At 38.9% G+C, this 11694-nt stretch overlaps 2 protein-coding genes across 4 annotated transcripts; both read right to left on the bottom strand.

Moving 5' to 3' along the window:
• Positions 1-39: 39 nt before the first annotated feature.
• Positions 40-1428, bottom strand: LOC121799217 (dehydration-responsive element-binding protein 2F-like). The gene has a single exon (XM_042198554.1). It carries the CDS (start codon positions 1175-1177, stop codon positions 317-319), a length of 861 nt encoding a protein of 286 aa, XP_042054488.1. The 5' UTR covers positions 1178-1428; the 3' UTR covers positions 40-316.
• A 2125-nt stretch (positions 1429-3553) lies between these two features.
• LOC121798730 lies at positions 3554-10816 on the bottom strand. 3 transcript variants are annotated; one of them, XM_042197871.1, is made up of 24 exons: positions 10598-10816; positions 10400-10500; positions 9921-10131; positions 9617-9698; positions 9142-9448; positions 8832-8930; positions 8606-8746; positions 8195-8368; positions 7825-8030; positions 7563-7706; positions 7380-7468; positions 7006-7153; positions 6719-6768; positions 6562-6617; positions 6135-6298; positions 5715-5908; positions 5334-5391; positions 5172-5244; positions 4896-4997; positions 4691-4787; positions 4537-4617; positions 4191-4429; positions 3962-4102; positions 3554-3883 (listed from the first exon to the last, which is right to left on the bottom strand). In XM_042197871.1, exons 1-24 carry the CDS (start codon positions 10770-10772, stop codon positions 3707-3709), a joined length of 3309 nt encoding a protein of 1102 aa, XP_042053805.1. In that variant the 5' UTR covers positions 10773-10816; the 3' UTR covers positions 3554-3706. The 3 variants fall into 3 exon arrangements, with proteins under 3 accessions (XP_042053805.1, XP_042053803.1, XP_042053804.1); XM_042197869.1 differs by having other exon boundaries at positions 10379-10500; XM_042197870.1 differs by having other exon boundaries at positions 8606-8742; positions 8828-8930; positions 10379-10500.
• Between the last annotated feature and the right edge of the window lie 878 nt (positions 10817-11694).

The following is an 11694-nucleotide window of genomic DNA, read 5'->3' on the forward strand; positions in this document are numbered from 1 at the left end:
GGAGGTTCTGTTTGTTTCCCCATTGTGTGTGTAAAATACGCTTTTGGAACATGTGAAACAGAGACTATTGTTTGGTAGTGTTTGCGTCATCTCATTTGTATGTTAGTATAAAGCAAATGAAACTGCGAGACAAAGGCAGGGAAAGGTAAGTCATACATCTACTTCTGCGTAGGCTGTCGTGTGTTTTAGGGACTTCTTTTACTTGCTATATTATACAAAACGGAGCTGTTGCACATGGGCTAAACTAGTCTATGTAGGGAAATATTCCTATTAGTATTTAAACCAGTGATGACAAAAAAAAAATTCCTCAACTCCCCTAAAAGTTCCAGATTGATGGATGAAAAAACAGCTCTTCGTTACTATCACGTACATGGAAATTGGTGGTTTCTGCTCCTAGATGTATATCTGCTTCTGCTATTTCACTCAGTGTATCCCAGTTAAAATGGTTAGGTGCACAGGTACCGAATGCATCTTCTTCATCATCTTTGAATGATAATGATTCCATCTCCGTGAAATTCTTTGATGTGTTATCACTCTCACATGGCTGATGTCCCTCTCCTTTTAGTACTCCGAGCTGCTGGAGGAATTCATTGAGATCAATCTGCAGCTTCTCTTCAGAGGTAATCACTTTACTCTTAGATGAAAACTCGGTATCTTTCTCTGCTGCGTCATGAATTTCTAGTTGTGGCTCCTCGCTTAGAACCTGCACGTCATTTTTGAGATCACTGGATGATGAATAATCCTGACCAAGAACTCCACTCTTCTTGAGTTCTTGCAGCCTCTGGTGGATCACATGGACGCTCGGCTGCGCATTCAAATTCAGCAGTCCTGTAGTGGACAGCTTGGAGTGGAAGTTATTGGCAGGGAACCATTTGAACTTGTGCGACTTGCTCAATGGATTGAAGTTGGATCTCAAGTGGGGAAGGTTAAGGTACGCCTCGGGCCCATATAACCTTCTTGCGGCTTCATCGTAAGCCATGGCAGCCTCTTCGGCGGTGGAGAAAGAGCCCAGCCAGAGCCTGGTCCTCTTCGTTGGCTCTCTTATCTCGGCCACCCACTTCCCCCAAGTCCTCTGTCGAACGCCACGATACTCGCACGTGGCGTTCTGAGGACCGCCTTTACCCCTCGCGGGGCCTTTCTTCCATGGCTTGAGGGGGGATTTCCTGCAGTTGTCCATGAGTGAGTGAGTGAGTGAGGAGTAGAGTAGTTTGTTACAAGAGTGGCGCGGGGTATGTATAGTGTATAGTCTGTGTTTGGTTTAAATGTGTTCACGTTTGGAAAAAGAATTTGAAGCCCCATGTGACCGTTTGCTGTTGTTGGTTATTGTTAATGTCAAGTGTCATTCTAGAGCTATACAAGTCACATGTTTCTCTATTTTCCCTTTTTCTAATTTCGGCTCCGTCTCTGATGCCCTAATTTTGGTTGATAATAGTCCCATCCCATGCCTTACTTGTTTGGTTGCTTCAAACTCTTCTTCCTTTACTTTGAAAATCTGAGAATTTGATTTTTAGCAAATGTAATAATGCACTTCACATTGTGGGATTGACAAGTGCAGCCATGCAAACACGTGACTAGTATGAATTATCTTTCTGGCTGAGTTGAGCTAGGACCGACTGTGGAAGAATCCAAGGTTTTTAAAAATAAAATCCTGAATAAATTGAAAGATGAGTTTAGTTTGAAAATCTGGTGAAGTGTAGAAATAAGGTTTGGGTTCAGATGAAGCAGCTCTCTCTCTCAAACAGATTCACGAGGTTGGCAGATTTCACATGTTTCTACGGAATTTTCACGGCCTGCCTCCTTCCTTCCTTCCTTGTCACCTCTATCCCATTCATCTCTCTCTATATTTTCTGATAACCTTAAATACATCATTGCAACTAGTTTGCTTCATTTTCATATACTTCAATTATTTCAGTTTATGGGCTATTTATTTTTCAGTGCCTGGGCATATCCCATATCTGGTCCAGATTGTAGTATATACTAACTCAGCCGCCCAATTAGGATTAATTGTCTGTAAATTTTTGCTTTTAACTCACTTAAAAGAGTTTTGTCTAGAGAGTTTTTAATATGACACGTGTCCACACATTTTAGACAATAACCAAAATTTCGAAACCCGATGGAACTCAACAGTACCAACACCCGCTACATCGATTTATCATATTATCATCCCACCACAAATCAAATCAAATCAAATCCAATCAAACCTCATGGCTATCAAACACAAAAAGAACTAAAGAAAAAAGAGAGTTCATCAATAATTGTCTGGATGAAGGGGAGAGGACATCCACTGCTAGACGATTCACCACTGTCCTTCTCCGGCCATGTGGTGAATCGTCCGGCGAGGGCTCTCCTCTCCCCTTCGGGCAGGCGGTGAATCGTGTGACAGTGTTGTGATAAAATCATTATTTTGTATGTTTTTTACTAGTTAAATGACATGTTTAGTGTCAAGATTAATAATTTGGAGTCTATTTTTGTGTCATTTTTGCGCCAATTGGTTATATGACGAGTTTGTTGAGAATGTGCTAGAAAATTAGGTGAAAAAGAGATGAAACATGGTCGAGAAGGATATGCCTGCCGTGAAAGGGGCTTCGATCATGTGGTCCTGTCCAGATCATATTGGCGAAGTACTCAAGTGATGTTCTTGGTGTGTTATCCATATCTAGTATGGACGGGGAGAAAGTGATAATGAAGACGTCGTTGTAATGGCAGCCAAGACTGCCAAGAGAGATGTGATACGGAAAGAAAGGCCAGACAAGAGAGAAGAGCCCAAATCACCATCGAGAAGATGGTCGTCATTGTAATGGCTGCCAAGACCAAGAAGGTCATTGCGATGTCAACCAAAAAAGGGATAAAGAAGAAGATGGCGGTTGGATGCTTGTTTAAAATGCAGATTTCTGAAACAATGAAGAGCTAAAAAAATTGAAGTGGCTCGTAGACACAAGCTAAAACTATCTAAGTGGCTTTCGGATACGAGCAAAAAACTGTAAGTTGTGGCTCTTGACACGAGTAAAAATTGTCAAGCAAAAATTGAAGTGACTCTGAAAACGAGCAAAAAATGTGATAAAAAAAATTGAGAACTCCTTGATATGAGCCTACACTTTCGCTGAAAATTGAAGCAGCTCCCTGAAACGAGATTTTAACTTTCAATGAAGCAAAAAAAATTTATTAATACGAGTCTAAACTATCAATGATGAATTGAAGATGTTCCATGATACGAGCATAAATCGTCAATGAAAATTGAAGGACTCCTGACTGCGAGTATAAACTACTGTATTTACCAAGCTGATTAGCTGAATCGTTCAAGTTTAAGTATCGAAAAGAACGATACTCAACCTAAGGGGAGTGTGTTGGAATGAGTCAATCCGAAGAATTAATCAAGAGGAAATCATGGAAGATATGTAGGAAGATCACTGAAAGAAGGAAAGCATCAAGGGATGAAATAAATTGATTGTATTTGATTGTTGTATACCATAATTACTTTAAGAAAAGGCAGTAAGGCTATAATAATGATGTACTATTAGTTTCAGAAATACTATGAAGCAATAGAAACAGAAAATATTCCCAAAGATGGCTTCATGTAGTTTTCCGTAAAGTTTCGATTATGGTTTCTAACAAAAAGCTCTCAATAATAGCTTTGTGCAATTTCCAGAACTGAAGGGAGTTCCGATTCGTGCAAGGCTTTGAGAGATTTCAAAAAAGATACTGTAATTCAAGTTAAACATACAAGAAGCTGTTGACACATTTGCCTTACTTGTGCACAAGGATCCGAAGTAGATAGATTTCTGAGTAACATGGTGGCCTCTAATAACCCACCCGATATGCTCTCAACCACCTCTTCTTCACTCGCCATTAGACACATGAGCAGCTTCGCACCACCCATCTTCTCCTGTCAACAACAGCAACACCACCGTCAACACCAAGTCCTCGATTCATTGCAACCCAAGCACAAACCAACTTTAGTTACCTTTTCAGATTCTTGTTTCAGTGAAGTGAGGGCGATGTTCAGAAGGTCCTTCGAGTATGGAAGTATTAAAGACTTCAAGTTGTATGCCACTGTGAACAGAACCTGGATGCATGCTGCCCTTATCTCTGCATCCTTCACCACCTGAAAAAAAAAGTAGATAAGACTTAAAGAAGGCACCAAGAGCAAATCATGCCAGAAACTCATCTCGACAATAGAAAGAGTATCATGCCTTGATTGAATGGATTACTCGTGGAGTGATTCTCTTAGCATATGATTTTTTCCCAGTTGCTGGTATCTTCTGGCAGGAGCTTATAAGGACATTAGCCATGCAGAGTCGAAATGTGAGTAGACGGGTAGCTGCATCTTCCCTCCCAACAACACCAATAGATTCAACATGAATAGGCTCCTTATCATCGGTCAACTGATTTATCACATATGCAATTACAGAATCACCGGAAATGACTGTGCCTGCAATATTGCACCAAATGTTTGCTTTTCAGGACTATGAAAGAAACTCGAGATAGTTAAAGGGAGATTCTTGAATTATAAAACTGTGTTCTCTGAGTTTATTATGCCTTTTGAGGATTCTGGAGCTTGTAGCTCTGTGCACACCATCAGAGCCAGAGAATCTATGCAGCCATGTTGTGCTTTTGAAACTGAAGAAAACCATTAAAGCAATCCGTTAGAGTGAGGAAGAAACTCAGCAAAGAAGGTAAAGTATTTGCTTACTTTCATCTCCATCTGCTGATACCCATGACAGTACAATTGCTATTGTTTTTCTTATTCTGAGTAAATCAGGATGTCTATAAGCATTGTTGCCTCTAACCTAATCACGGGAACAAGCAGCTAATGTGAATGCATAGTTGGAGATAAAAAGGTATACTGTCGTTTTAGTATATAACATAACAAACTGGATGCATGGGATAACTCCTACCATAAGACATGTACAAAGGGAAAAGAGGCAAACTTTGATCTTCAACGTGTCTTTAGCATTAGTCGCAGATTCCAACTGAGATGACAAAATTGGAATAAGGACCTGCATTGACAAAACAAGTAAATTTAACTGAGTTGAGTAAGTTTTCAGATCATATAAAATACTATACTAAATAGGCACTGTTGTAATCGGCAGAACTGAACAGACAGTATATGCAATTTCCTCACATATGAGATATATGTGAAGTTTACTTCATCAGTTTGAAGGTGTGGCTACCTTGGGGTGAAGTCTTCCACAAAGCTCTGCGGCAAGCTTGCGAACATCTTCAAATTCAGATTTACTCAAAGCCCTAAGAAAAATATTAAACGCCAATGTTAGATACTTTTCTGAAACACCATTACCTTAAAAGTGTTGTATACTTTCATAAGTCAGGCAGACCTGTTAATCATCAAAGCAGCAACACATCCACTGTCTTCAATGAAAAAATGCCGGGTTTCTAGAGCAATAACAAGATCAGCGCGCAGCAATCATATTCATAAGGCAAGTGAATATAAAAGAGGGAACATACGAAATCAAGAATCAGAAAGTGTTATTCTCATGGAATTGGATCAGAACATGTGAATTACTACCATTCAAATTCTCGTTTATGCCATCTGTCCATATTAAGCACCATGCTTACCATTTTGTGTCCATTACTAAACATTCTTTCACACAATTATGTACTACCCAGAATTTTTACTGATATTTTCTTGAAATTTATCCACGTGATGATCATGGAACAAAAAAATGGTTAACAATTTCTAAAGTAGAGACATATACCTTGAGTTTCTGAATTATTTAGATTTTTGCCATATACAAGAGGGGCATTGAGGTCATCAAAAACTTTTAGAGGAAGCAGTCTGATTATGAGCAACGGGCAAAGGGAAATAAACAGATTCTCATGTTTCAAAGCCTCAGTGTTTGAATCTGTCTCCCGACTCTCCCCTTTGCCTTTAGAATAGGAGTCATTTACACTGCCCAAGAAAACAAATTGAAAATTAATTACCATAAGAGAAAGAATGAAACAGACAGGATCGAATGATACATGCCATACATAGTTATTTTCTATTTTTCATCATTTAATACTGGTTAGTGCTCACACTTGTTTGCTTTATAACTCAGAAAAGGTACAAGCAGACACAAATCTAAAGAAAATGGAAAAGCATGAACACAGGAGGATTGGAATGCAAAGCTACTCACTCATTATGTTCATTCATATACAATATAAGTCGATTAAAGACTAAATCCACAGCCTCAGCCAGGTATTCGCTTATATGGCTCAAGAACCTGACGATAACAGCATTTGATGGTTCAGCTAACATCTTGTCAACTAAAGGGCCAACAATTGCATGCCAATCTTCGACCTGAAAATTAACATTAGCATTCTACTTAGTATTATATTTGAAAACCAACCGAATGAAACAGTCAAACAGTTATATTAATAAGATATAGCCGAATCACATCAAGCAACAAATGAGTCAGTTTTAGCTAGTGAAGGTTTCTCTTAAGGATCAAATGCTCCATATAAAATGTGGAATACAATCGTTACAGATATCAGCCACAGGATAAATGTAGTCTAGAACATCACTGCATAAGTTCATTGAATTGTATTGGAGACGCAACTTACATGTTTTGCCCACTCTGGAAGCAACTTGAGGAGCCTATCACTTTCCACTGTTAGTCCTGAAAAGCAGTTCCATTTTAAAAGACCACTAAGCACTGGTAGCCCTTCACAAGAAGTAGAATTAAATACCAAAAAGTATGCTCTAGATGTTAAAGCATACCTGCTTTTGTACCAACATAAGCATCAGAATCTGTGTTTTGAGCAGGTTTACTGTAAAAGAAAATGTGAAAATTGTTAGTTACAAATGCAGGGCACAATGCACAATGATGGTAAGATTGTAGTTTTCTTATAATATAAGACATTGACGTTCTCTTTTTCTTTTAAATTTACCAAAGTCCTTTTATCCTAAGAAATCCTATAGGTTTGCACTGAAATCTTAATCTCAAGTATAAGTTGGGGTAAAATTAAAACTAACTAATATCGATAATCACCAAACTAGCAATGTACCTGAGGCAGTCAAGGAGCATGCACAAGATGTCAGATTCTTCTTTGTGATTGACTAGCAAGGTTATAAGGGTGATAGCCGCCGATGTCTGTATGTTTTCATGTGATGAACAACTTAGCTCAGCAAGCCTAGGCAAAACATAAAGTGGATCTGCAACAGTATATAGTATTAGAGATTACGACGAGCACATTAAAATTAACTTCTAACAATCTTTTTTGTTGCACTAGTGATAGGAGACAAACTTATTGATTGATGTGCTGACGAGAAATAATATGACTACGTAAATTGCAATTTTCTGTCAGTAAGTCACACAATTCTACCTGATTCTGTTACTGTTTGTCTGAAAGTCCTATAATTATCTTAAAATGTAACTAACCAATCTTGGGTATCAAATTGGCTGCCTGATTCCGTATGGCCTCATCTTCATCTCCAAGGCATTTTAACAACTGGTTTGCAATGTCTTGCCTGAACGAGAACATTCAGAAATATGACGACAGACATAAAAGGAATACAAAGTCAAGAGAAAAAAAAATCATATTTCATCAATTCACCAACTTACCATTCCACCTCTGAAAGTGTGTCCTCTGATCCAGAAGTTATATGGACGAGATTTGCCACAACATCAACCGCATTACTCCTCTGTACTGAATTTTTAGAGTAAATGCGCTTTAGAACTTCGTTTAGGCACTTTCTATCTAAACATCTGTCACATAACAATTAGAGTTACTCTCAAATTTAAGATGCGCTGAACAACACTCAGAGCTTTTGTGCAAGATTAATTATTAAAAGAAAAAACAAAAAGAAAACACAATCGATCATACATTGAGCAATATTCTGCAAGAAGCTTAACAATAGCTTTTGCTGCTGCATCTTGCTCATCCAAAAGATTAAGCAGTGTTGGGAGAAAAACATCTATTCGTCTATCATCTCTAAGACTTCTACTGGATAACATATGATTTGTGTTCAAGATGACAGCTTTAAAAATGGTTGTAGTTCCATCAATCACGTCCTCATCAGCACATCGCAGCTGTAGAACATCATTGGCACTAAATGAGGCTAACAAATATCAAATGAATATGTAATGCGAGATTCAAATGGGAGATATGTCCAGTTGGAACTTTCTAGCAAGATAGCACTAAAACAAAATGATCAGAAATCCAGACAATTCAATATAGAAGTTCACTACACTACCTGAGATATGAGAATTTCAGAAAGTTGAGGCCCAGCTTCTGTTATTGCGTTCTCAAATTGCTGATCATTTAGTCGGCCCAATAAAAGCATAAGGCAATTCAGAAAAAAATTCACTGTTTCTATTATGCTGCTTTTGCCAATATCAAGTTCCTCGGCTTGGTTCTCAGCGTAAAACTGCAAATGTTCATAAGCAAATGAAGGATGAATGAGATTCAAACATTTGAAGATCAATACCTGTAAATCAATAGTATCTCACATTTCCCCCTTTTTTAAGAGGAAATCATAGCACAAATTTTAACCATCAATTGATAGCCAAAAAGGTAATACATATTCCAGTTCAAGACTGAATAATTTGCCTATGTTTCTCAACATTAACAGTGTAAACATATCGCTCACATGAAATACTTTTACCTTTATACCAGATAAATATTGGTCCAATAGTTCTTTATGCTTCTGCGAGAATTTGCTGTCTTCTAAGAACATAAGCATTCCATAATGTTTCCAACAAGAAGAGAGAAGCAAAGAACCAGTCTTCAACATATGCAACTCTGTCTTTCAATGAGAAATATAAGATATAAGAACTCAACGTTGAGCAAAAGACACAGAAGAAATACAGATAACATGAAGTAAGACCTGCCTGTTTTTGAAAACAATCATACTGCTGATTCAGGTCCTGCAGCCATGTACATACCCTCTTTAATCCTTCTCCATGCAAATAACGGCTTTTCCTGCTCCACTAGGTGATTTTTTTTTTAAAATAAAAGACTAAGTGAGTCGACAACAAATTAAAGCAAAAATGTAGATCCACATCAGAAAAGGAAAAGGGAAAACTGCTGTTAAAACAATTTTAGCACAGATAATCAGCATATTAATAAGTAGAACTTCAAATATCATGAAAAGGAAAATCTTGTTGGTGAATCAAAGAAAATTAAAGACTGGGATTGTACATCTGCAAGTTTCTTCACAAGAGTTATAAGCTCATTAAGATTATTCCAAAGAAGCATCTTCAAATCTGAGGTTGAGGAACCTTCGGAAGTTTCCCTTATTGCATTCTCATTTCTATCGATAGTAGCAGCATGTAACGAACTGGAAGGCTGACTTTTAGCACCAATGAAAGATGATTTCTGCTTTTTGGTTATGTTATTGCCATTGAAGGGAAGATCCTTTCTAGTCAATGCCACAGTAAGAGATAAAACAAAATCAGCAGCAGAAACTGCAAGGCGAGTTGGCAACTCGAATCCATCCCGCATAATGCTGCAAGTCAGATGATCAAAAATTCAGTCAACAGCAGAAACATTAATTAAGCGACACTTTACCACACTACATATTCCATCAAATAAAAGGCTGAAACTACTGAAATCTGCATAGTCCACAAAATGATACCATTTTGACTGAATAATTGCTGATACAAGGACAACATACCTTCCGTTGCTCAGTTTGGATAAGAGATGGGGAATAGAAGAACTTAATGTCTTCAAGATCATATCATGTGCCTGCCTTATTGCTGCAAAAGTACAAAAAAATCAGTTTCAACCAACTTCTTGTACTTGGGGAGTTATTAGAGGAGCAAAGATGAGGGATTTAGCACTGTTAAAAATCACAAGGGACATAATAATGGGGGAAAGAGAAAACATACATAAGTAACATATTCTGACATGACACAGAAAGTTGAGCAAAAAAGAGTGCACAGCAAAACACTTTCACGGACAGAAATTAAAAAAATTACCATTTGTTGTAATATCGCTTACGACATTCTCATATTCAATGAGACTGCGTGCAAGAATGCACCACCCAAGAGCAACATAATGATCATCCCTTCTTGAGATGATGTCTGAGACATTCCCCAGAATTGCTTCTACAGAAGTCTCGTCTTGAAAAAACCAATTCAAAAGTATCATAGCCTGGTTTCCTCGTTTTGAATCTCTCACCGTCAATGACTGAAATTAAGACAGACAGTAAAAAGGTGTAGGAAGAATTTCTGCACACTAACATAACTTGCAAAAGTAGCATACATTCTTCAAGCACTATTATAGCCATAACTGTAAATTGTTAACAAGTAGAGATGAAGTTGTTTAGAACTTCGGAACCCTCAACATTAATTGTTCCAGAATTAGTAAACCTGAGCTCTGAGCTCATACTTTAGATTAGCATGTATCCAAAATAGGCTTAAATTCGTGTCCATACAGAAGGAACAAAACTGCGTACGTGCTGAAGCATGGGAACAAGAACATGGTCCAAATGATCGCCTTTCTCTGCAGCTTCTCTTACGTACTTGTGTAGAAACCACAGCGATTGCTCCACAGAAACTTGCACATAATAACAAAAAGGTAAATACTGATAAAGGCAAAAAGCACCAGAAAAATATAGTAATAAAATCGTTGAACATGTTTTTGCAGCTTCTACCAGTGATTGGAGCATAATTGGGAGAGGGATTAAGGGTAGAAATGGCGTCCTGGAGTTTCTTCGGCTTCAAACTGAGCAGAGTGGTCATGGCCCTGCCAACAGTAGCTGCAACAACCGGGCCCGACTCCGAGCCCGGACTCAGCCCAATTATTTCGCGCTCCTCCTCCAGCTCCATCTGTATGTTCGAGAGTATGTGAAAGTGGAATTCTGGCCGTTTCTTGTAAAATCGACGGCGGGAGAAATTACAAATTGAGTCCTCAAAGTTTTCAAAATTATCGATTGTCCTCTAGATTTCTTCAAAGCTTTTAGGCCATCCACTGGTTGTCTCTATACCGTCCTTTAAACCGTCCCTTAAATACTATTTGACCACTATTTGAGGCCCCCGCTGTCCTTTTTTCCTCCATCCCTTAACTAAGGGACGGAACCTGCAACGCTCTGTCCCTTAACCGTCCCTTATTCCGTCCCTTAATTATTATTCATTCAATTTCATTTTTTATTTTTTTTTCTCAACCCAATCCAATTAAAACAAACACACTTTATTAAAAACACACTTTATTAAAAAACACACAACATAAAAAAACACACAACATAAAAAACACACAACATAATTTAAAATACAAATTTAAAGAAAAATAAAAAAAACTACTCTGCATGCTAATCATCCTCCGGAGGCGGTCGAGGTTGAGGGGGAGTCGGAAGGCCAAGTTGTGCTGCCATATACACAATTCCATTCCACCAGGCCGTGAATTGGGCGTACGAGAAGCGGGAAGTGTCCGCCATTGTGGCGGTCATGTACGCTACCATAAGTGTGTCCGAGCCTCCCCGCGAGCCCGATCCCGAGGCCGGTTGGCTTGATTCACCTCGGCCCTTCCTTGCTCTAGCCGCTTTCGCCGCCTTCGTCCCTTGCGGCCGACGGCGCCCACTCGCGGATCCTCCAGCATCGCCGACCGTACCCGCAAACTCCTGGGATTCAGCCTCAGGTTGGCTGAGGCCCTCAGCGGTGTCACCACCAGACGAGTATTGGCCACTCGCCGTATGCTTCGTGCGCTTCGAGGTTAAGCCCGAGCTGGAGCGAAAACCGCCAGCCCACCGTTCCT

This window comes from Salvia splendens, chromosome 4 (assembly GCF_004379255.2).
Source record: "Salvia splendens isolate huo1 chromosome 4, SspV2, whole genome shotgun sequence".
NCBI classification, from domain to species: domain Eukaryota; kingdom Viridiplantae; phylum Streptophyta; class Magnoliopsida; order Lamiales; family Lamiaceae; genus Salvia; species Salvia splendens.